This window comes from Microcaecilia unicolor, chromosome 3 (assembly GCF_901765095.1).
Source record: "Microcaecilia unicolor chromosome 3, aMicUni1.1, whole genome shotgun sequence".
NCBI classification, from domain to species: domain Eukaryota; kingdom Metazoa; phylum Chordata; class Amphibia; order Gymnophiona; family Siphonopidae; genus Microcaecilia; species Microcaecilia unicolor.
In genome coordinates this window covers 442,787,570-442,813,510 of record NC_044033.1, presented here as the reverse complement: position 1 = coordinate 442,813,510, position 25,941 = coordinate 442,787,570, and the positions used below count along the sequence as shown (strand labels likewise).

Below are 25,941 nucleotides of genomic sequence, written 5' to 3'. Positions count from 1 at the left end.
CCCTGGTGGCCCCTGGTACGCGGATATGGTCAGGCTCTTGTTCGATTGTCCTCTCCGGCTCCAGGTGCAGGACGGTCTCTTGCTGCAGGGACCAGTCATGACGGAGGATCCCTCCCCCTTTGGTCTTACGGCCTGGCCCTTGAAATGGTGAAGTTGAGAAGGGTATCCGGACGCGGTTATCGCTACACTTCAGGCTCGGAAAAGATCCACCTCGATAGCTTATGCTAGGGTGTGGCGTACCTTTGATTCGTGGTGTGCGAGTTCAGGATTGTCAGCGGTTTTGGTATCAGTTATCCTCGCGTTTCTTCAGGAGGGTGTACAGAAATCATTCTTGTTGAGTTCTCTTAAGGGTGCAGGTGGCAGCTCTGGCATGCTTTAGAGGCCGGCTTCAGGGGGCGTCGATCGCCTAACATCCGGATGTGGTTTGTTTTTTTGAGGGGTGTAAATCAGTTGCGTCCTTCACATGTGCCAGTTCTGCCATCCTGGAACCTTAATCTAGTTCTCAAAGCGCTTCCTCCTTTCGAACCCTTATCAGGGATTACGGTTAAGGATCTTACCTTGAAGGCAATTTTCCTAGTAGCCATAACTTTGGCTCGGAGAATTTCAGAGTTGCAGGCTCTTTCTTGCAGAGACCCCTTCCTGCGTTTTACGGAGGCGGGGGTATCGATTAGGACAGTTCCTTCGTTTTTGCCCAAGGTGGTTTCTCGTTTCCATTTGGTGCAGTCTCTGTATTTGCCGACTTTACGCCGGGAAGATTATCCTGAGCAATTCCGTGCTTTTCGCTGCCTTGACGTGAGACGGGCTCTTAGGTATTTGGAGGTGACAAATGAATTTTGTCTTTCTGACCATCTCTTTGTCCTTTTTGGAGGCAGTAAGAATGGTCATATGGCTTCCAAGGCCACCGTAGCCCGTTGGGTGTGGGAGGCCATCACTTCTGCCTACGTGGCATTGGGCAAGCAAGCCCCTGCGCAAATTTGTGCTCATTCTAAGCAAGCTCAGGCTTCCTCCTATGCAGAGTCCCGTTTGATTTCTTTGGAAGATATCTGCAGAGCCGCTACATGGGCTTCGGTCCATACGTTCACTTGTCATTATCGGGTGGATGTGGCAGCTCGGCAGGATGCAGTGTTTGGCTCGTTGGTGATTTCTGCTGGGTTGGGGATGTCCCACCCTACTTGAGGACTGCTTGGGTACATCCCACAAGTCTCTGGATTCATCTGTGGGATGCTATGGAAGGAAATATTAATTCTTACCTGATAATTTTCTTTCCATTAGTCCCAACAGATCAATCCAGAGGTCCCCCCTGGATTTACTGTCTGCACATAGGCGCCCGGTATAAGAGGCTTGGGGAGGCTAAGCCTCCCCAGCCACAAGCCCCAAGCGTCTCTCTCTCAGTCATCTATCATACCTCGTGGTGTTAGAGCAGCAGTGAAAAGCATTGCAGGCTGCTTGGCTCCGTGCTTTGTTTTGCCTTCTCTCTCTCAGCTCTGGCCCGCCCTCATTTCCTGTTTACGCAAGGGCGGGCCAGAGCTGAGAGAGAGAGAAAAGGCAAAACAAAGCACGGAGCCCAGCAGCCTGCTTTTCACTGCTGCTCTAACACCACGAGGTATAATAGATGACGTTTAAAATTTGGAGGAAGGCTGGAACTCAAAGGGAGCGAGGGAGGGGGGACCCTGGAACTGTCTGTGAGGGAGGGAGGACCCTGGAACTGTCTGGGAGGGAGGGGGGAGTGGGACCCTGGAACTGTCTGTGATGGAGGGAGGGAGGGGGACCCTGGAACTGTCTGTGAGGGAAGGGGGACCCTGGAACTGTCTGTGAGGGAGGGAGGGAGGGAGAACCTGGAACTGTCTGTGAGGGAGGGGGGACCCTGGAACTGTCTGTGAGGGAGGGGGACCCTGGAACTGTCTGTGATGGAGGGAGGGAGGGGGGACCCTGGAACTGTCTGTGAGGGAGGGGGGAGGGTGACCCTGGAACTGTCTGTGATGGAGGGAGGGAGGGGGGACCCTGGAACTGTCTGGGAAGGAGGGAGGGGGACCCTGGAACTGTCTGTGATGGAGGGAGGGAGGGGGGACCCTGGAACTGTCTGTGAGGGAGGGAAGGGGGACCCTGGAACTGTCTGGGAGGGAGGGAGGGGGACCCTGGAACTGTCTGTGATGAGTCTGACTTCTTAAGGTAACTTTCCAGTTCAGTATTTTGCCTTCATATCTGTTGTGTCATGTGTTTTTCATGTGTGATCAAGATGCAGTATTCTGCTAGCGTGCAGTATTTGCAACCCTTTTTGTTTTGTTTTTGTTTTGTTTCACTAGGTTGTGTACTGGTTTTTTAGAGCCAGGTGTAATTATAGTGCTGACTTTTCACTCATAAGGTTGTAGCTCGTCCTGTCCTTGGAATTAGTGCTGTTGGCCTTACTGAGGTGCTTTTGACACTGTCGATCACAGCATACTTCTCGATACCCTGTCCTCACTTGGATTCCAGGGCTCTGTCCTTTCCTGGTTCTCTTCCTACCTCTCCCTCCGCACCTTTAGTGTTCACTCTGGTGGATCCTCTTCTACTTCTATCCCTCTGCCTGTCGGCGTAACTCAGGGTTCTGTTCTTGGTCCCCTCCTCTTTTCTATCTGAAGAAATTGCAGAGTCATGGAATCGGAGGTAGGGTATTATTATGGATTAAGAACTGGTTGAAAGATAGGAAGCAGAGAGTAGGATTGCGTGGCCAGTATTCTCAGTGGAGGAGGGTAGTTAGTGGGGTCCCGCAGGGGTCTGTGCTGGGTCCGTTGCTTTTTAATGTATTTATAAATGACCTAGAGATGGGAATAACTAGTGAGGTAATTAAATTCGCCGATGACACAAAATTATTCAGGGTCGTCAAGTCGCAGGAGGAATGTGAACGATTACAGGAGGACCTTGCGAGACTGGGAGAATGGGCGTGCAAGTGGCAGATGAAGTTCAATGTTGACAAGTGCAAAGTGATGCATGTGGGTAAGAGGAACCCGAATTATAGCTACGTCTTGCAAGGTTCCGCGTTAGGAGTTACGGATCAAGAAAGGGATCTGGGTGTCGTCGTCGATGATACGCTGAAACCTTCTGCTCAGTGTGCTGCTGCGGCTAGGAAAGCGAATAGAATGTTGGGTGTTATTAGGAAGGGTATGGAGTCCAGGTGTGTGGATGTTATAATGCCGTTGTATCGCTCCATGGTGCGACCGCACCTGGAGTATTGTGTTCAGTACTGGTCTCCGTATCTCAAAAAAGATATAGTAGAATTGGAAAAGGTACAGCGAAGGGTGACGAAAATGATAGTGGGGATGGGACGACTTTCCTATGAAGAGAGGCTGAGAAGGCTAGGGCTTTTCAGCTTGGAGAAGAGACGGCTGAGGGGAGATATGATAGAAGTGTATAAAATAATGAGTGGAATGGATCGGGTGGATGTGAAGCGACTGTTCACGCTATCCAAAAATACTAGGACTAGAGGGCATGAGTTGAAGCTACAGTGTGGTAAATTTAAAACGAATCGGAGAAAATGTTTCTTCACCCAACGTGTAATTAGACTCTGGAATTCGTTGCCGGAGAACGTGGTACGGGCGGTTAGCTTGACGGAGTTTAAAAAGGGGTTAGATAGATTCCTAAAGGACAAGTCCATAGACCGCTATTAAATGGACTTGGAAAAATTCCGCATTTTTAGGTATAACTTGTCTGGAATGTTTTTACGTTTGGGGAGCGTGCCAGGTGCCCTTGACCTGGATTGGCCACTGTCGGTGACAGGATGGTGGGCTAGATGGACCTTTGGTCTTTCCCAGTATGGCACTACTTATGTACTTATGTACTTATCTACACTTCTTCCCTTGGTTCATTAATCTCATCCCATGGCTTTTCCTACCATCTCTATGCTGATGACTCCCAAATCTACCTTTCTACCCCTGATATCTCACCTTGCATCCAAACCAAAGTTTCAGCGTGCTTGTCTGACATTGCTGTCTGGATGTCTCAACGCCACCTGAAATTAAATATGACCAAAACCGAGCTTCTCATTTTCCCCCCCAAACCCACCTCCCCGCTCCCCCCGTTTTCTATTTCTGTTGATGGCTCTCTCATTCTCCCTGTCTCCTCAGCTCGAAACCTTGGGGTCATCTTTGACTCTTCTTTCTCCTTCTCTGCTCATATCCAGCAGATTGCCAAGACCTGTCGTTTCTTTCTTTACAACATCCGTAAAATCCGCCCCTTTCTTTCCGAGCACTCTACCAAAACCCTCATCCACACCCTATTCACCTCTCGTTTAGACTACTGCAATCTGCTTCTTGCTGGCCTCCCACTTAGTCATCTCTCCCCACTCCAGTCGGTTCAAAACTCTGCTGCCCGTCTCGTCTTCCGCCAGGGTCGCTTTACTCATACTACCCCTCTCCTCAAGACCCTTCACTGGCTCCCTATCTGTTTTCGCATCCTGTTCAAACTTCTTCTACTAACCTATAAATGTACTCACTCTGCTGCTCCCCAGTATCTCCCCACACTCGTCCTTCCCTACACCCCTTCCCGTGCACTCCGCTTCATGTATAAATCCTTCTTATCTGTTCCCTTCTCCGCTACTGCCAACTCCAGACTTCGCGCCTTCTGTCTCGCTGCACCCTACGCCTGGAATAAACTTCCTGAGCCCCTACGTCTTGCCCCATCCTTGGCCACCTTTAAATCTAGACTGAAAGCCCACCTCTTTAACATTGCTTTTGACTTGTAACCACTTGTAACCACTTGCCTCCACCTACCCTCCTCTCTTCCTTCCCGTTCACATTAATTGATTTGATTTGCTTACTTTATTTATTTTTTTGTCTATTAGATTGTAAGCTCTTTGAGCAGGGACTGTCTTTCTTCTATGTTTGTGCAGCGCTGCGTACGCCTTGTAGCGCTATAGAAATGCTAAATAGTAGTAGTAGTAGTAGTAGTGCTGTTATGGTTTGGTAAGGTTACGAGTGTGTTTTTGCACAAGTTTGTGTATAGTATTTTGCAGTGGAGAGATTGTGTGTTGGCCTTACTGAGGTGGCACCAAAACATCAGAAAAGGTGTAGAGCCTAAATCATGACACACTACCTCATGAAGGATCTACATATGGTTGTTAATAAAAGGAGCTCATTGTGAACACTAGCCACCCTAAAAGGGTGTTTTTTGGCTCTACACATATCATGATATTATGATCCCTTGTTTCATATTGTTGACAGTCTGCATTTTCCGTATGGTGGTATATTGGTGCATTAGGTCTGCCCAGTGTAATATTTATGGTACAGTAAGGTTATGAGTGTGTTTTTGCACAAAGTTGTGCATAGTGTTTTGCAGTTGAGCAATTGTGGTTAGTATATGCTTTGAGCAACCACTTTATTCTTTCACATATGATACATATCTAATATCTAAATTTAATAAAAGGTATTAATTAGGAAGTAGAGGTGAGGCAGCGTGGGCAGAGAAATTATATTTGTTAATTTGGTGTTTAACTCTTCAGTTCTGCAAGTGATGGAGGAATGCCATCTGGTTTAGATTATTTAGAAGTCTAACTTTTGCTAGACTAAGAGGTTAGAAAGGTCAGTGAGAAATGAAACTCTCTTTGTCCCTTTTTGAGTGATGGACTGTTCATAGGTATTATTTACCACATCTGGATACCATTATGAGCCAGGCATACTGTAGTTTTAAAAGGATTAGTCTAATGCTGGGTAGAAGGAGATAGAGTAGAGATAAATAATTCTAGATAATTCTAGATGAGTTAGATTTTGTCTTATAAGGAATTCTGGTTTCTGCTTATTTTAGAATATGTTTTATTCTGTGTAATTAGTAAGTTCTATTTCTATATAGAATATCTTTTAATCCAGTGGCTGACTTTTCAAGTGAGATTGTCTGCAGTTTAAGAGGCCATCATCTGGTTTGAATTATCCACAGTCCTAGCGAGTTCTGTGTAGGAAGCTAATAGGTGAAAGAGGTCAGGGAAAGTCTTGATTAATTATAGCTAAGTGAAGGACTGGTTTTCTGAAAGTAATAATAAATGTATGTGTGCCATTGAGCAAGATTGGCCCCTTGACCCCTTAATGAATGCCAGAACCCAGTTAGTATGAAGTTAGCTGGGAACCTGAGAATTTGATCATAATAAAATGCAAGAGATAGGTGCCCCATTGTCTAGCGTGAGAGGCCCCAGGTCATAGGTCAGTTTAGGAAATATCAAACCTATGTAACTGATATTTTGGAGTAAATGTATAGAGATAATTAGTTCAAGGCAGAGTAATCAATCTATTCTTTACCATCTGGTGAGAAAGGGGGGCTAGAGAGGTGTAAGACCCTATATAACTGAGAGCAGAAGCAGCTTACGTTAGAAGAGAGACAACAGAAGAAGAGAAGGAGCTGAGACAGAAGCCATAAGACATAGAGAGCTGAGAAAGAGAAGAAGAGACCTAGTGCTGATGTCCTACTTTGCTGGCAAATAAAGAAGATTTCTCTCTCATTCTGGTGTGTGGTGTTTGACTCCTGAAGTACCACAGATTCTGCTAACAATAGTGGTAATTCCTGCAACAGAGGGGGGGAGGATGAGGGAGAGGGGAATGGGGAGTAGGGTAGGTAATTAGGTACGGGACGTTATATTTTCTTGGGGATGTTAGCTGTTCACTCTGTACTACAGCAGAATACTGGTTGTTTTTAAAATTGTACACCTGTCAGTTATGAAGTTTATATTGTTCTGTTATGCTTTAATTATAATAAAACATTGAAATATAAAAGGTATTAATTGTGATTATTTTATTTTTACTTATTTTTTTTTCTATGTGTTGTCAGACAATTATGGATGTAAGCCCCGCCCCCTTTAGCCTCCCCAGACAATTGGGCCACCGACCGCCTATGTGTCCGCAGTTTTGTTTCGGTTGCTTAGTTTTTTCAGGTTTCTTTGTTCTGAATGTTCCTTCGTTTGATTAAATAATAAAAACAAATAAATTTGGAAGTGGTGGAATTATGTTGGGCATTTGGTCTGACAATGTCGGGAGAGTTTTCTCTTGTTTCCATTCCACTGCTTTGGTATCGTTCATACTGAGGTTTACTTGGCTGCACAGGTCCACATATAGCAAACCTCGGAGGTTCTCTCTATCTCCACCTGCTGGTAGAGGGACACAACCCACAAGTCTCTGGATTGATCTGTTGGGACTAATGGAAAGAAAATGATCAGGTAAGAATTAATTTTTCCACAGGCGCTGTTGGTTCCCCTTCTCATCTTTCAGATTGCAGTAAGAGTGGGAGTATTGCTTCCTTTGGGAATTGTAATGACAATTTTGGGCATTTTGTAGAGACAACAATTGAGCTTTCTATTGTCATTTCCTTTCTATGTTCTCCATATTGAGCTTACTTTAGTCAACTTGTACTTCATACCATATGAAGAACTTTTAAAAAGTCTTTCTGGCATAAGTTATGTGGCAATGTTTTAAGAAATTATTTTAAAAATAAGTGTAGTTTATATAAAAGTTGCAGTAAGTGGAGGCAAATGACAATGATTTCCAAGTATTTACAATACTTAACCGTAGTGCTTGCAAATATTACTATCTTGCTATGTTTCATGATTCAGATTCTGTGTTTAGGAAATTGATATCGTCCTCTTTTCTCCTTTGGTAGTGTGCTCAGAAATGGAGATTTGCCACAGTCACCTTTGAGAATTGTCCTACCGAAAAATACTCTTAATGATTGGAATCGTATTCGGTCATTCATAACAGAGAAAGTCCAGCTTGTTTCAGGGCCAGTGCAAAGGTGAGCAAAGAGTGCAGTACTTAATGAAAACCAGCTATATAAAGAAAACTCTATTTACTTCTAATGTTTTTGACTCAAAGAGGGTGGACATTTGTCTTGTTGATTGTCTTCATCTGTGAAAAAACAAACAAACAAACAAAAAAAAAAGCAACTGAAATTACCCTAGCCTGCAAAAACAACAGATATCTGATCTCTTGTTTACTGGCTACAACTAACTAAAGTCTAGCACTTGGCTGATCAGATTGTAGTTCATTTTCAAAATGTATGGGTGAGATCTACTTGAAGATCATCAAAACAAGTAGACCTTTATTCGACTGGTGTAGAAGTCTTTGTATCAGGTCACAGGCCTGGTAATATGGGGGGGGGGGGGGGGGGGGTGGGGGGGGGGAAGAGACTTGGAGAGTTTAAGGTGGTGTGAGGAGAGGAGGAGAGGGAATGGGGGGATATAGTGGGGGATAAGAGAATGAGTGAGAATGGGGGTAGGGAGGGGAGGCATAAGAGTGAAAGGATCTGATGTGCTGCAGGGTTAGGATACAAGGAGAACAAGGAGGCAGGTCTGTCAAGGTGGAAAGAGGTTGCCTGAGGGGAATGGAAGTGCTGGGGAGTGTGGGTAAGGGGATCAGAGGGGATGTAGGTTGTGAGGGGAATGGAGGATTAATGGAAGGATGGGGAGAAAATGTGTGAGTGGAGATTGGAAATGGGGAGCAGAGAGAAGGCAAAGGGTTCAGGAGTGCTGTGGGGAGAGAATTAGGAACTAAGAGAGAGAGAGAGAGAGAGAGAGAGAGAGGGAGTGATTAAGGGGATCAGAGGGGCTATGGGATATAAAGGGATCATTCTGATCCTGGATCCTGTTCCTCTGTATATGATTTCTTCTTCCTCCTTTCTTTCTCTTTTCTCTGATTCCCCCATCCTCCCTTCCCTCAGCTCCTCCATTCCCCCCATCACTTCTCCCTCTGTCTTCCTGTATTAGATTCCTTCTCTATTCCTCCTCTGAAATTCTCAGAGTTGCCAAGAGTGGACTATCCCAAAGAATGAGATTTACCATTACACAGTGTGAGGTTTGAAGGCTAAAGAGTTAGTTTTTTTTAAAAATTAGACTGTGCATCCAAGGTATAATTCTAGAATGATTTAAGTGTAGCGTTGCTTTGCAAATGAAATAGCAGCGTAAAATTATGTTTGCTTTTCTCTAGTGCCTCTGAAAGCATACAGATAGATTGGAAGTGATATGGATAAATTATTTGGACTGAAAAATGCCCTCTGCTGAATGGCTAACATTTTGCACATAGGTTTCACTCTACATATACTGGATGATGCAGGGAGAGGCAACATACTGGAAGACGTATACGGATTTCTTCCTTCTGATAGGACTAATGGTTTCTCAGAGGACAAGCGGGCTGCTTGTTCTCACATGTGGGTCGACGTCAGCATCGGCCCAGGATTCGGACCCAAATGTAAAAAAACTTTGCCAGAGTCTTCTGGCGCGCGAACCACGTGCACCGTGCATGCGCAGAAGACTTCCCTCCCGTGGCGCGAGCGTGCTTCTTCAGTTTTTGTTTGTCCGCGTTGAAGTGCGGCAGTTTTCTTTTCTGCGCCTCTTCAGGCCCAGGAAGAGTCTTCACTGTCTGCGATTTGTTCGGCAACATTTATTATTTTTTTCTTTAAAGATTAAAAAGAAAAAAGAGGTAGGTTCCCGTAGTTTCCTTTTAGTTTTTTTTCCCTACTTTAAGTTTTCTTTCTTTTTCGTCGCGGCAGGCCTTTAGGCCACGCGCTCGGGTACTCCCCATTTCCTTTTGTGCCTTTTTCTGTATTTTAGGCACAATCATGTTTTTGATTTTGCAGAAGCCGTTTTTCCTTCCATGTCATCGAAGACACCCAGCGGCTTCAAGCATTGTACTCGGTGCAACTGGACAATCTCAGGTACCGATACCCACACTTGGTGTATCCAGTGCCTTGGGCCTGACCATAGCCCAGCCGCTTGTAGTCTGTGTCTTCGTATGAAGAAACGGACCTGTTACGCTCTGCTACACTTCTCCAGGATGGGTCGGTTTCTGTTTCCTAACCCGGCAGCCATCATCCGGCTTGGAGCAAGAGCAGCAGCCATCTTGGCTAGCTCAGGAGGGGGCAGCCATCTTGTCTAAACGAGAACAGGAAGGAACTCCATATCTGGTCGTGGGAGGATCTCCTATGGGGGCTGCCATGTTGGATGCACCTGAGTTTGGTTTGCTCTGATTGCTTCACTATTTAAATCACTGCCTCCAGGTCTTCTTTACTTCGGCCTCAATTGTTCTGAGGAGTTGCTGTGGGAGTGCTGTTCACTGAGTATTCTTCTGTTCCTGTTTACCTGTGCACCGGACCTTGGCTAGTTTTCTCGGATTACGCTTGTTTGCTGCCTGCCTTGACCCTGGACTGATTTTGACTATTCTTTGCCTGTCAGAGTACTGGTTCTGGACTGTGTCTGTTTCCTGCCATCCTGGTCAGCGGCTGTACAACCCCGCCGGTTCCGCCTGCAGCTGGGAGCTCAACTCCCGGTGAACTGTGGTCGCTTTCCAGGTGAAGCTAGGGGTTGTCTGGCTGCCTGACTGAGTGCGGTAGCACTCCATCTCTGCCGTGCTCTGTCGGGGCACAAGGGCTCACTACTACCGGGTCATAACAGGACCCAAGCGTCTCGAGAAGCCCAACGAGAAAAACTTTATGGGGCTCAGTCCGGTCCTTCGATGTCGGCATTGGTACCGAGGTCAGTGACGTCGGCGTCGACATTGAAGGGAGCATCGATGTCGGGAAGAGAGGTAATGGCTACTGTGAGACCAACTTGCGGTGGGAGCAGTGAGGTGTCGAGTGGGTCTGCAATGCCTCGAGGCCTCCTGTTATGCAGGTCCCCCGGGACCGACCTTCGTCGAACCCGGCCCCGAGCAGACGTGAGGATTCCTCCTCGAAATGCACCACCTGCTCTTCTGATCCCATCCCCACCAACTTACTTAACATCATCTCTCATACTGTCACCCCCTCCATCTGTCATATCCTCAACCTCTCTCCACTGCAACTGTCCCTGACACCTTCAAGCACGCCGTAGTCACACCTCTCCTCAAAAAACCATCACTTGACCCTACCTGTCCCTCCAACTACTGCTCCATCTCCCTCCTACCCTTCCTCTCCAAAATACTTGAGCGTGCCGTTCACAGCCGCTGCCTTGATTTTCTCTCCTCTCATACCATCCTCGATCCACTTCAATCCGGTTTTCGCCCTCTTCACTCAACAGAAACAGCACTCTCTAAAGTCTGTAATGACCTGTTCCTTGCCAAATCCAGAGGCCACTACTCCATCCTCATCCTCCTTGATCTATCCGCCGCTTTTGACACTGTTAATCATGACTTACTTCTTGCCACACTGTCCTCATTTGGGTTCCAGGGCTCTGTCCTCTCCTGGTTCTCCTCCTGTCTCTCCCACCGCACCTTCAGAGTTCACTCTCATGGATCTTCCTCCACCCCTATCCCCCTATCTGTTGGTGTTCCCCAGGGATCTGTCCTTGGACCCCTTCTCTTCTCAATCTACACCTTTTCCCTGGGCTCCCTGATCTCATCTCATGGTTTCCAGTATCATCTCTATGTTGATGACACCCAGCTATATCTCTCCACACCAGACATCACCACAGAGACCCAGGCAAAGGTATCAGCCTGCTTATCCGACATTGCTGCCTGGATGTCCAACCGCCACCTGAAACTGAACATGTCCAAGACCGAGCTCATCGTCTTTCCACCAAAACCCACGTCTCCTCTTCCTCCACTTTCTATCTCAGTTGATAACACCCTCATCCTCCCCGTCTCATCTGCCCGCAACCTCGGAGTCATCTTTGACTCCTCCCTCTCCTTCTCTGCGCATATCCAGAAGATAGCCAAGACCTGTCGCTTCTTCCTCTTTAACATCAGCAAAATTCGCCCTTTCCTCTCTGAACACACCACCCGAACTCTCGTCCACGCTCTCATTACCTCTCGCCTTGACTACTGCAACTTACTCCTCACCGGCCTCCCACTTAGCCATCTATCCCCCCTTCAATCTGTTTAGAACTCTGCTGCACGTCTCATATTCCGCCAGAACCCATATCACCCCTCTCCTCAGGTCACTTCACTGGCTTCCAATCAGATACCGCATTCAATTCAAGCGTCTCCTTCTTACCTACAAATGCACTCAGTCTGCTGCCCCTCACTACCTTTCTACCCTCATCTCCCCTTACGTTCCAGCCCGTAACCTCCGTTCACAGGACAAATCCCTCCTCTCTGTACCCTTCTCCACCACCGCCAACTCCAGGCTCCGCTCATTCTGCCTCGCCTCACCCTATGCTTGGAACAACCTTCCTGAGCCCTTACGCCAAGCCCCCTCCCAGCCCATTTTCAAGTCTTTGCTTAAAACCCACCTCTTCAATGCTGCATTTGGCAGCTAACTCTTACCGTTCAGTAAATCCAGACTGCCCCAATTTGACTACCCCTATCGGACTGACCGTTCACTTGTCTCTTAGATTGTAAGCTCTTTGAGCAGGGACCGTCCTTCTATGTTAAATTGTACAGCGCTGTGAGTATTAAAGGGCAATTTTTATGTATTAGTATGGCCACTCCCCTCTGTCTGGAATTGTAAGAAGAGTACCCTACCTCCACTACCCAGCTCCTCTTTAAATTTTGATGTTCTGTGGCTGAGTTTCTTGGATAAATGCTATGTCTGCCCCTGCCTTCTGCAGCCAAGAGAGCAATTTAGATCTTTTAACCGGAGAATGCATGTCATCTACATTGAGAGTAATTAACTTCAAATTAACCATAATCATGAGATTTACTTTCATTGACATAGATGTAGTTACTGCTCAGCACACCGGTCTCCCAGCTAAACCGGTGAGTTCCTTCTTGCTTCCTAACTATCAGATAAACATTCGAATTTGCTTTCATACTGTCCCCCCCTCCCTCAAATCCAAGAGCCCCACATCAAATTTCAACTTGTATCCCCTATCCCTCCTAACATCAGTTCCCCCACCCCTCCTGCCACCCTCCCCCACCCTCCACACAAACATCGTCCACAGCTTCACCTCCACCCCCACTCTTCCACCATCCCTCCCCCCTACTCCCGCCCTCCCCCGCTTCCCCCTCCCCCTCCCTTTCTATCCCCTCCCCCATGAAGATCTCCCATCCTTCTCCTGCCTAGTACCCGCAGAAAGACGCCCCCCCCCCCAGAGTCTGCCTATGTGCTTACTGTAACATACCAAAGATTTACTTAATAAACTTAGGAAATCTGTAATTTAACATAGCTAGATTCCACTCCCTTTTTAATCATTGAAATGAACCCTGCTAAGGGAAGCTAAATAGCTGCAGATATAGACTGGAAGGCCAAGCATTCTCTCCGCCTCCCTTAGGCCTCTCTCCAGCTATACTTCCCAACTTACAAACATAACCCAATTCAACCGATGAACATGTCCAATTAGTATAAGCGCCAAGTTTTGACGATTACTTGATGCTTCTTTTACCCATGCTTGCAGAATAAGCACCAAACCTCCATCTCCAAAAGATCTTAAGATGATCACGGGCTCCCTCTCGTTGCACTCTCCGCGTTTGTGTTGATTCTCTCCAGCAGCGCCTTCGCCTCTTCCAAATTGCTTATATAACTCACCTGATTCTCATACCACACCCGGAGCTTTGCAGGGTAAAGAAGTGCAAACTTAATTCCCTTTTTGTGCAGCTCCGTGCATGTGGGCGCCTTAGCTTTGCGTAGCAACGCCACCTTCGCTGAATAGTCATTAAAGATGAGCAGCCAGTGGCCCTCGTACTGCATAGAAGTCTTTGAGCGGTAAGCCCTTAGTAATGCCTCCTTTGCCTGCCAGTTAGTGAAGTGGGCTATTACTGTTTTGGACCTGGTGTTCTGCTCACTTCTCGCCCCAATCCGATGGGCCCGGTCGCAGCATATAATGTTCCTGCCGCTCTCAATACCCAGATGATCAGGGAGCCAGGAGTCAAAAAAGTGGTATAAATTTTTGTCCGTCACTGCCTCTGGGAGTCAACGACCCTCAAATTATTTCGCCTTGCCCGATTTTCTTGCTTTTCCAATCGATCCCTTAACTCTCCCGATTCTTTTTGGAGAAGTGAGATCTGGGCCGCCATTTTTTGTGCATCTTCTTCACCCGCAGCTACCCTCCTCTCCACTTCAGCTGTACGATTGGCATGCGCATCAAATTTACCATTTATTTCATCAACAGCTGTCTGCAGCTTACTGAGCCTATTCTCCAAGGCCTCTGACACAGATCGTGTTATTTCTGCGATCCACTCGCCTGTTTGCAGCTCACTTGCGTTCTGCTCCTGCTGCGATAGTGTCCCCCCATTTTTTTTGGCCCGTGCTTTTCAGGTGTTTCGCCCCTCTCTGCGATTTTGTGGGCATACCTCAGAGACTCTCTCTAAACAAGGTCCAATTCCAGTCTCGACCTTTTAAAGAAAATTTCCAGCTCCCTCACGGGTCGGAATCATTCGGCAAATCTAACTATTTTAGCTGATATTGGCAGATCTCTGGAGGAGCCTCTCGTCCTTGCTTCTTCCTAGGCAGCAGGCATCACGTGACCCCATAGTTTTTATTGCTTTGTTTTTTTATATATTTTGTATGTGATTTGTTCCCCGCTTAGACTTTTAAAGCTATAACGGGTTATAAATAAAGTTTTATTATTATAACCTTGCATTTAAATTTCATCCTGAGTGGTGTAGAACGAGTAGAAGTAAATTGATTTTTTACTCGTTCCATATGTAAAAAGACTAGGGGACACTCAAGGAAGTTACATGGAAATACTTTTAAAACAAATAGGAGGAAATATTTTTTCACTCGACGAATAGTTAAGCTCTGGAACTCTTTGCCAGAGGATGTGGTAACAGCGGTTAGAGTATCTGGGTTTAAAAAAGGTTTGGACAAATTTCTGGAGGAAAAGTCCATAGTCTGCTATTGAGACAGATGGGAAGCAACTTCTTGCCCTGGGATTTGTAGTATGGAGTGTTGCCACAATTTGGGTTTCTGCCAGGTACTTGTGACCTAGCTTGGCCACTGTTTGGAAAACAGGTTACTGGGCTGGAAGCAGTGGTGTAGCCACAGGTGGGCCTGGGTGGGCCGGGGTCCACCCACTTAGGGCTCAGGCCCACCCAACAGTGGCAGACGTTTAGCAGTAGCTGGCGGGGATCTCAAGCTCCACCAGCTGAAGACTTCCCCATGATGGTAACAAAAACGCTACTCTCCACAATACCAGCACCTATGCATGCTCAGTTTTCAGCATATGCCTGCTGCAGACTGCCAAGGTGGAAAGAAGCGTTTTTCCGCCAGCTGAGATATTTTTGGGGGGTTGGGGGGGGGGGGAGAACACTTGGTGCCCATCCAATTCTTGCCTAGGCCCACTCAAAATCTGTTGTCTGGTTATGCCCCTGGCTGGAAGGACCACTGGTCTGACCCAGTATGGCTACTCTTATGTTCTTATCCAAGAACCATATATTATTTCAAAAATTAAAACAACAGTTCTTTGACAAGGAGTGTCAACACTAGTGTTCATGTGAAAAGAAAAAGAAGTCTAATTTTCTGACATTCAATACAATTCTTCAATCTTAGAACGCAAGTAGGACTTCAACTGATCTGCCTAATGAAAAATATAAATGTTTGATAGGTGTTTAATTTTACATCTACAAACAACGCATTTAGGGGGTCAGGGGGTCTTTTACTAAGGAGTGCTCACGTTTTTAGCGCACGTTAAAATTGGGCATGCACTAAACGTTAGAGATGCCCATAGGAATGCATTGGCGCCTCTAACGTTTAGCACGCACCTGTTTTTAGCACACGCTAAAAACGTGAGCGCGCCTTAGTTAAAGGCCCTCTGAGAAAGCTTGCAACTAAGCTAGTACCTGAGATGTTAATGCAAGAAATTGATGTCTGTGAGATTGAATTAAAAAAAAAACATCTGGAAACATCCAAATGACCAAACCCAAAAATTTCTTATCATGTGAAGGAAAACAGATTTTTAAGTACCCAATCACAATCTGATTCAAGTGTCATGGTTTTCAATAAAGTCTCTTTTATAACAGATGCAGGTATTAAATCCGTAGAAAGTCTGAGAGACCTTACATCTGACTGTGAGCTTGAAGTATATGTTTCTGGTTTAACATCTTCCCCCTGAATGTTAAGTTATTTCTAACAAGCAAATAATAGAAGCAATGAGGGGAAGAGATGTCTTGGGAACCTCTAATCTCCCTCAAATAACTCTTAAATTCCATCTTAGAAAAGTTAATAACTCTGGTATTTCAGCATTTAAAATTTCAGTTTTCTCAGTCTTACAAGCCAAAACAGCATTTACTTTAAGCTAATCAGCTTAGTAGAAAATTCCTTCAGCTGTGTAACATCTTTTTCCAAAATAATTATATTCTGAATACATTTCCTCACTTCTTGTTCACAATTCTGAATTCACTTCTCATATTTTACCATCATGTTGCAACTCTAGTTTAGAAATCTCAAGATTTTCCAATCTTGCAAATGATTGCAAGTTAGCTCTTCTGAAGAGATCTCTGAAAACTTTGCAGATCTTCAACCACAATTGTTCTAGAAATCACATTAATATTTGAATTTAATAAACACTGAGAAAAAGTGCATTCTGATGCTTCTTCACTAGGTGGAATGATGGGGCACTTCTGCTGTGATCATACAACTATCTTTCTGAGTCTTAATTCAGTTTCCTGAAGAATAAATGCTAGACCTAACAGGAGACATTTATGAATGCACGTCTTGGTGCACTGGACCGTCCATCAGTCGCTGTACCTCACGGAGCTCCCACTGGTGTTACAGTGCTGACACAGTTGTATCATTTGGTTCAGCAAAAGGTTTATCAGTTACATCAGTGTTCCTCTCCACTTCCTCCAATGATTCTACTAACTCAGCATCATAGAGAAAAGAAAACCAAACATTCAAGTATGCCACTGAAACAGACCTTCCATAAACTTCCAGAGAAAGTTCAGTGTGTTGTGCTTGGGTTGACTGTCTAGGAAGTTTAGAAGCTTGTGAATAATCAAGACTAGGACTGAAATTAACTCTGGGATCTGCACTAAAAAGCCTTTAATCCTGGGAGATCCAGTTCAACCCCTAGAAACTTCCTTCTTAACTAAGGGAAGAATTGATAATTGATGGGTCTCTCTTGGAGAGTTGGATGTTAAAACCTTCCTTTTAGACATGATTCTAGAAACATTCAGAAAGCAGCTAACATGACCTGATAGAAGGCAGCCATCTTGGATCTTCCATACCCCTACATTATTAACAAAAACATCATTAACAGTTCAGCAATAGTTAGTCCTCATGTTGATAGCTCCAACAGAGGTAGAAGACTGAACAGACATGGAGGGTAAATCATGGTAACAATAGAAGAGGTTGGCTCTCCTGAGTGGCATTGAAGTACACTGTCAGGGCTTTGTCGGGAAATTTGCTTATGCTAAATCTGTTCTGTGGATTAATTGTGGTTTCCAGTGGTAGTAGTGAGGAACCTTTCACAAGCATTACATTTACTAGAAATAAAAAAAAAGAAGGAAAATAAATACGCTTATATATGCATATTTATTTATTAGAAGATTTATTAGAAATCTTTGCAGATTATTATACATCTTAATGGACTAACAAAATAGTTGCAAGCAATACATGGATATTTGAGACTCTAGAGATCTCTTTGTTTGACCCATGTGTCGTTGAAAGCAAACTTTCTATGAATTGGTTTATTTGAAATTGGAATATAGTACAACATTTTATTATAAAGGGGTTCATTTACTAACAGCATGTGTGTACCAGCTGGTTAGTAAGTGACTTCAAAGGTGAGGTATCATGTTTGACTGATGTTTGCAATGACACACATAACTATTTCAGTAGAAAAATGAAAAAAAAAAGATTATTAGTGACTGGTAAAATCATTGAGCTCCTTTTGCTAAGGTGTGCTAATAGAGTTAGCCTGCGCTAAATGCTAAGAAGCCCATTTTATTCCTTTGGGGTTCTTAGCATTTAGCATGTGCTAATCCATTAGCACACCTTAGTAAAAGGAACTCATTGTCAGCAATTTGGACTAATTCCTCTGACCACTTTTTTTTTCCTTTCATTACCAAAAGCCGTGAAAACAATGTATGATCACATAAACTTCCAGAAATCACTAAAAACTAATCTGTTCAAAAAGGCATATCCTACCGATCCAGCTTAAATGCCTGCTCTCTCATTCTCCCTGTCTCCTCCGCTCGAAACCTTAGGGTCATCTTTGACTCTTCTCTCTCCTTCTCTGCTCATATCCAGCAGATTGCCAAGACCTGTCGTTTCTTTCTTTACAACATCCGTAAAATCCGCCCCTTTCTTTCCGAGCACTCTACCAAAACCCTCATCCACACCCTTGTCACCTCTCATTTAGACTACTGCAATCTGCTTCTTGCTGGCCTCCCACTTAGTCACCTCTCCCCTCTCCAGTCAGTTCAAAACTCTGCTGCCCATCTCGTCTTCCGCCAGGGTCGCTTTACTCATACTACTCACTCTGCTGCTCCCCAGTATCTCTCCACACTCGTCCTTCCCTACATCCCTTCCCGTGCACTCCGCTCCATGGATAAATCCTTCTTATCTGTTCCCTTCTCCACTACTGCCAACTCCAGACTTCGCACCTTCTGTCTCGCTGCACCCTACACCTGGAATAAACTTCCTGAGCCCCTACGTCTTGCCCCATCCTTGGCCACCTTTAAATCTAGACTGAAAGCCCACCTCTTTAACATTGCTTTTGACTCGTAACCACTTGTAACCACTTGCCTCCACCTAGCCTCCTCTCTTCCTTCCCGTTCACATTAATTGATTTGATTTGCTTACTTTATTTATTTTTTGTCTATTAGATTGTAAGCTCTTTGAGCAGGGACTGTCTTTCTTCTATGTTTGTGCAGCGCTGCGTACGCCTTGTAGCGATATAAAAATGCTAAATAGTAGTAGTAGTAGTAACACAACGAAACCAAAGCACGTAATGGACATAACATAACTCTTCCGCTCTACGATTCCCTAATGTGTCTGTTCCATATGAACCTTATCCTATCACAACATCACTTTGTATTTGTTCATACCGGAGTTGGCGAACGCCTCTCCGGTACTATGTAAGCCACATTGAGCCTGCAAATAGCTGGGAAAATGTGGGATACAAATGTAACAAATAAAAATAAATAAAATTTAAAAAGGTCAGCAGTTAAAAATCCATCAGTTGTATTTTACTTTTGAATTGGGAATATTCTTCCAGGAAAGTCAGGTGTGTGTAGTAGTTACTGTAATGTGAAAAAGTGTTTCCCTGTTATTGCTTATATGACACATTGAATGGTTTCTGATCTTTAAATAAAATGTAATACTGCATTAGACAAAGGAAATCTGAGTGAACAAATGACACAAAGAGTGGCATTTTAGAAAGTATGTCTGAATGACAAAATGGACATCCAAACAGAAATGCACAATCCTCAAGAGGCATTGCTGAAATGCAGAATTGGACATCTACATGTATGTGAAATCGCTCTCGAAAATGAATGCCCCCCCCCCCCCAATATATATATATATATATATATATATATATATATATATACAGTGCAATCCGCTTAAGTGCAAGGGTCTGGGACCAAACAAATGCATGCAGTTAACCGGAGCGTGCACTTAACCATTGTGACCAAAGAAGTTTGACATCTGATAAATATTCGTACAGTACTGTTTATTATTATATACGAAACAAAAAAAAAACAAAAAGGCACACAACTGCTTACAAAACAGTAGATGAAAAACAACAAAGCAGTGGAATCAAATGTATTTATTGGAACAATACCCGACGTGGCCACGTTTCGCCCTCAGGCTGCGTCAGGGGTATAAACTATTAAAAACAAACAAAACACAAGTATAAAAACATGTATAACCATACATATTAACAATGTCATAAGCATGATTCAACTAATAAAAGGCAATTATATAAAAAAGAGATTCAACATATATAAAACAATCCTTTAAGAGTTCTAAAAAAACATGTATAGACATACATGATATCATCTGTAAAACAAATATTTATAATTATCATTAAAATCATACATCACATAAAATATTTTATCAGAACATCTACAATTACTCATATCACATTTATAACTCTCAATAAAAAATGTTAAGATCATACAATTAGAATCAAAACATTTCAATGAAGAGGGGAAGAAATTTCTTTATACATACCTATCAAAAGTGTATGTAAATATATCATACACACTAGTAGTTCCAAAAATCTAGTTCTACACAGATATAAAAACAAAAGATAAAAATATCATCAGACAAGAAGTATATCTAAATGTGCACAAAACCTTTAAAAGACTCTAGACATTCTAGTTTCTCCACTGATATTCTTAACACAAAACCAAAAAACCTCCTTAGAAATAAATAACCAGTCCACATTACTGCTAGAGGCAGGAAGCAGTTCACTAAATAAAAGACTTCTCACAAAAATATAACAACAGAGGAAGCACTACAAGCACTCAATCTTCAAAACAACATCTAGTAGGTCTCCATCAGATCACAGCTAGACTCCCTACATATTCCAAAGATGTGCAAGATGAACAGAAATAAAGCAAACACTTACCCACTTATCTGCTACTTCCAACTAAACTGATATGCATTAGCATTACTAGCTTCTGAGACCCATGACTCATATAGCATCATCATAAGGTTAAAGGTCATCTCCAAGCACATTGCAAGTATCTTAAAGGGCCAGATAGCTATTTTACATTGGAGAGCCAGATTTTAAAATAAACAGTGCTTAATTGTGAAATGTTCATAAAGATTACAAAACTGATGATCTAAATTAATAAAAGCTTACAAATGGGTATAAACACAATGCTTTCAAAACCGAAAACTCTAGGAATAAGTAATGTCCACATTACTGCTAAGGCAGGTAACAGTTCACTGAATGAAAAATTTCTCACAAAAATGTAACAGCAGAGAGAGCACTGCAAGCACTCAATCTTTAAAAACAACATCTAGTACGTTTCAATGATGATGCTATATGAGTCATGGGTCTCACAGAAGCTAGTAATGCTAATGCTAATACATATCAGTTCAGTTGGAAGTAGCAGATAAATGGGTAAGTGTTTGCTTTATCTCTGTTGATCTTGCACACCTTTGGAATATGTAGGGAGTCTAGTTGTGATCTCATTGAAACGTACTAGATATTGTTTTTAAAGATTGAGTGCTTGCAGTGCTCTCTCTGCTGTTACATTTTTGTGAGAAATTTTTCATTCAGTGAACTGTTACCTGCCTTAGCAGTAATGTGGACATTACTTATTCCTAGAGTTTTCGGTTTTGAAAGCATTGTGTTTATACCCATTTGTAAGCTTTTATTAATTTAGATAATCAGTTTTGTAATCTTTATGAACATTTCACAATTAAGCACTGTTTATTTTAAAATCTGGCTCTCCAATGTAAAATAGCTATCTGGCCCTTTAAGATACTTGCAATGTGCTTGGAGATGACCTTTAACCTTATGATGATGCTATATGAGTCATGGGTCTCAGAAGCTAGTAATGCTAATGCATATCAGTTTAGTTGGAAGTAGCAGATAAGTGGGTAAGTGTTTGCTTTATTTCTGTTCATCTTGCACATCTTTGGAATATGTAGGGAGTCTAGCTGTGATCTGATGGAGACCTACTAGATGTTGTTTTGAAGATTGAGTGCTTGTAGTGCTTCCTCTGTTGTTATATTTTTGTGAGAAGTCTTTTATTTAGTGAACTGCTTCCTGCCTCTAGCAGTAATGTGGACTGGTTATTTATTTCTAAGGAGGTTTTTTTGGTTTTGTGTTAAGAATATCAGTGGAGAAACTAGAATGTCTAGAGTCTTTTAAAGGTTTTGTGCACATTTAGATATACTTCTTGTCTGATGATATTTTTATCTTTTGTTTTTATATCTGTGTAGAACTAGATTTTTGGAACTACTAGTGTGTATGATATATTTACATACACTTTTGATAGGTATGTATAAAGAAATTTCTTCCCCTCTTCATTGAAATGTTTTGATTCTAATTGTATGATCTTAACATTTTTTATTGAGAGTTATAAATGTGATATGAGTAATTGTAGATGTTCTGATAAAATATTTTATGTGATGTATGATTTTAATGATAATTATAAATATTTGTTTTACAGATGATATCATGTATGTCTATACATGTTTTTTTAGAACTCTTAAAGGATTGTTTTATATATGTTGAATCTCTTTTTTATATAATTGCCTTTTATTAGTTGAATCATGCTTATGACATTGTTAATATGTATGGTTATACATGTTTTTATACTTGTGTTTTGTTTGTTTTTAATAGTTTATACCCCTGACGCAGCCTGAGGGCGAAACGTGGCCACGTCGGGTATTGTTCCAATAAATACATTTGATTCCACTGCTTTGTTGTTTTTCATCTATTATTATATACGTACAGTATACAGTCTCCGTTAACTGACGTTAGGCTTACTTGAAGTAATCAGTTATAGTCCTCTCTACACTATTGGGTCTGTGAGTTCCATAGACTACGTCTGCCAGACGGTAAATACTGTCATAGCACTGACATCCAGTGGCCTCCAGATAGGCCCGCACAGTGTTGAGACTCTCCAGCGCTCTTGCAAAAGTGACAGGAGGAGGTTGTTGAATTTCATCAGTATGTGCCTCGCTGCTCATTTCATCAGCCATTGTTGCCTGTGTGAAGGCGCATATCTGGACATCAGTGCTGTCGTCAGCTGTTTGTAGATTGTAATCAACAGCTATGTAGCGATGAAACTCCTCTTTAGTAACACCGGCCGGGATGTCAATAACCTGTTCATCTGACGCGTTTGCAACAGCTGCATCTGTTTCGTCCCTCTCCACATCCTTAACAAAGCTTGCCCGCTTGTAGCAGTTCACAATGGTTGCCTGTGTAACATGATTCCAGGCTTCTTTCTGCATATGTAGGGAATCCAACAGTGATAGATTACAAGCCAGTTCAAAAGCACGTTTATCCTTGCCAGTCTGGTTATCCATAACGCTCATCAAACGACGTAACACAAGAGCCCGATAATGTTGTTTGAAATTGGCTATTATGCCCTGATGCATAGGTTGGATCAGAGAGGTAGTGTTTGGTGGCAGGAAGACCACCTTGATGTCAGACAGCCTGACATCATCTGATGCTTTTGTGCCCGCATTCTAGTGTCTAACTTCTTTAACCACTGCTTCCAAATTTCCCCAGTCATCCATGAATATGTGTTAGCTTCGTATGACACAGGAAGTCGCTTTACTTTCTTGAAGCAACGGGCTGTCTGCTCTTTCCAATGATGAGTAGTCCCAACTTCTCACTCCTATCCATATTGCAGCAAAGGAGGATTGTCAGTTGGTCCTTCGACGTTTTACCTCCAGTAGTTTCAGCATGTTTGAATGCAAGTGTTCCATCAGGAATCGCTCACCAGTAGAGTCCGTTTTCGTCAGCATTGAAAATGTCACGAGGTTCAAACTCGTTCAACATGGTAGGAAGAACTGAAACAACCCAGTTTTCAGCACCAAAGTCATCAGCATTTTCTTTCTCACCATGCTGTTTATTGAATTTTATGTTGTTCCTCTCCTTCCATCTTTCCAACCATCCAACAGTGGCTTTGAATTCAGTTAGTCCAAGACTTTCAGTTAGCTGATTAGCTTTCTTCGTAAGCAGTGGACCACTGACAGGAAACTGTCTGCTCCTGACTTGAGAAAATCACTGAAGAAGAGCATCTTCTACCTCCTCAGCTTTCCCTGCCCGTTTTCGTTTCCGTTGTGGATTTGTATTGTTTTGCCAGTCTTCCAGAAGCTGGTCTTTCTGCTTCAAGATACGTGAAATTTGACTGGGATTGACACCATATTCTTTAGCAATAGATGCTTGACTTTGTTTGTTTTCTAATTTTTTAAGAACTTCTATTCGTTCAGCCAGTATTAGTCTTACAGTTGCGCAACGACGACGATGACGACTCCAGTGTACACGCTAACAACATTGTTTTGCTTCTTCTGCCTGTGGCAGTTAACCAGTGAGATTTCAAATTTACAGCTCCTTTGTCACGCCCCAATCGGCTTCCATATTCCGTGCGTGCTCTTATGCGGAGTCTTTCCTGCAGAGGAGCGGTCTTAAACCATTCATATAACGAACCTTGCACTTATCAGTGGTGCGCTAAACCAAAGGTGCCAAAAACGGGACCGAAGTACGGCATGCAGTTAAACAGAGCATTCGCTTATCCGACGTGCACTTAAATGGAGTGCACTGTGTGTATATATATATATATATATATATATATATATATACACACACACACACAGACACATACACACAACCATGGCTTCAACATCAGAAAATAAGCATGACCAGACATCCAGAATTCTCTAGGAAGTGTGAAACCTATATGTCCACCTGAAGACTGGAGGATGGCCAATGTGATGCCGATGTAAAAAAAGGAAAAAAAAAAAGGGTTCCAGGGGTGATCTGGGAAATTACAGACTGTTCAGTGCTGGGCAAAATAGTGGAAACTAATGTAAAGAATAAAATTCAGGACGCTATTCCTCCTATCAACAAGATTTATTATTTGCCTAAAAGACCCGGGAAACAAATTGGGAAAATCAAAGGAAGAGAGAGAAAACTTGATATCGATTTGAACAAAAACATATCAGCTGGGCAACACAGTAATAAAGGGTGATTTCAATTACCAAAAATCGGTTATAACAAATTCTACTACTTAAAACCCTGTATTGCAGATGTGAATTCACGTATATTTATGAAGAGCAGAGCCGGTCAGCTGCTAGGGGGAAGGGAACAACGGTGCAGCCCCACAATCTTTTTTTTTTTCTATTTTTGCCGCCACTGCTGAAACAGCAGCAGGGCAGCAGCAGTGGTGGCCGCGGCATCGCCATAACAGAAACCTGGCTCTGCCCTGATGACTCTGCTTCAGTCGCAGCCCTGTGCCATGGCGGTTATCTATTTTCACATACTCCTCGCCCTGCTGGCCGTGGGGGCGGTGTTGGACTACTTCTCTCTCCCTCCTCCAGATTTCAACCCCTTCTTCCACCTCAATCTCACTGTTTTCCTCCTTTGAAGTCCACTCTATCCGCCTATTCTCTCCTCTGTCTCTTCGAATAGCGGTCATTTATCGTCCCCCTGATAAGTCCCTTTCATCCTTTCTCAGTGACTTTGACGCCTGGCTTGCCTTCTTCCATGATCCTTCCTCCCCCTCTCTCATCCTTGGTGACTTTAATATTCCTGCTAATGATCCTTCCAACTCTTATATTTCCAAGTTACTCGCTTTAACGTCCTCCTTTAATCTCCAACTATGCTCCACCTCCCCCACTCATCAAAATGGTCACTGTCTTGATCTCATCTTCTCCTCCAACTGTTCACCTTCTAGTTTCCTTGTCTCTGATCATCCCTCCTCTGATCACCATCTTATAACTTTCACACTTAAATCTCCTCCCTCCCAGTCCCGTCCTATCCTATCTATTTTATCTAGGAATCTTCACGATATTGACCCTTCATCTCTATCCTCCCATGTTTCAAACCTCCTCTCTACTGTGGCACCATCCACGTCTGTCAACGAGGCTGTTTCTTCTTACAACAATACTCTATCCTCTGCCTTAGACACTCTTGCACCTTTGATGACCCGCCCTGTAAGGCGTACAAAACCCCAACCTTGGCTGACTTCTAATATCCGCTACCTACGTTCCTGTACCCGCTGCGCCGAACGCCTCTGGCGGAAATCTCGGGCCCTTGCTGATTTCTTACACTTTAAATTCATGCTGACCTCCTTCCAATCTGCTCTTTTATGTGCCAAACAGGATTATTATATCCAACTGACCAACTCTCTTGGCTCTAATCCTCGACTTCTCTTCACCACATTGAACTCTCTCCTCAAGGTGCCCCCTCCCCCAACTCCCCCTTCATTATCTCCTCAGACCCTTGCTGAATTCTTTCACAACAAGGTTCAAAAGATAAACCTTGCTTTCTCTACCTCACCACCTCTCCCTCCACTAGTCCGTTCCCCTCTCTCTCCTTCCCCTCATTCCCTTTCCTCCTTTCCTGAAGTTACTATTTAGGAAACTACACTTCTCCTTTCTTCCTCAAAATGTACCACCTGTTCCTCTGATCCCATTCCCACCCACCTTCTTAATGCCATCTCT

General features: G+C 43.5%; 1 protein-coding gene across 1 annotated transcript in view; it reads left to right on the top strand.

Moving 5' to 3' along the window:
• Positions 1 to 25,941, top strand: part of DCDC2C (doublecortin domain containing 2C) — a 112,335-nt gene that overhangs the window by 22,075 nt on the left and 64,319 nt on the right. Inside the window, exon 4 of the mRNA XM_030198905.1 lies at positions 7,612 to 7,743. Within this exon, the coding sequence (XP_030054765.1) occupies positions 7,612 to 7,743 (132 nt within the window). The remainder of the gene's footprint in view (positions 1 to 7,611; positions 7,744 to 25,941) is intronic.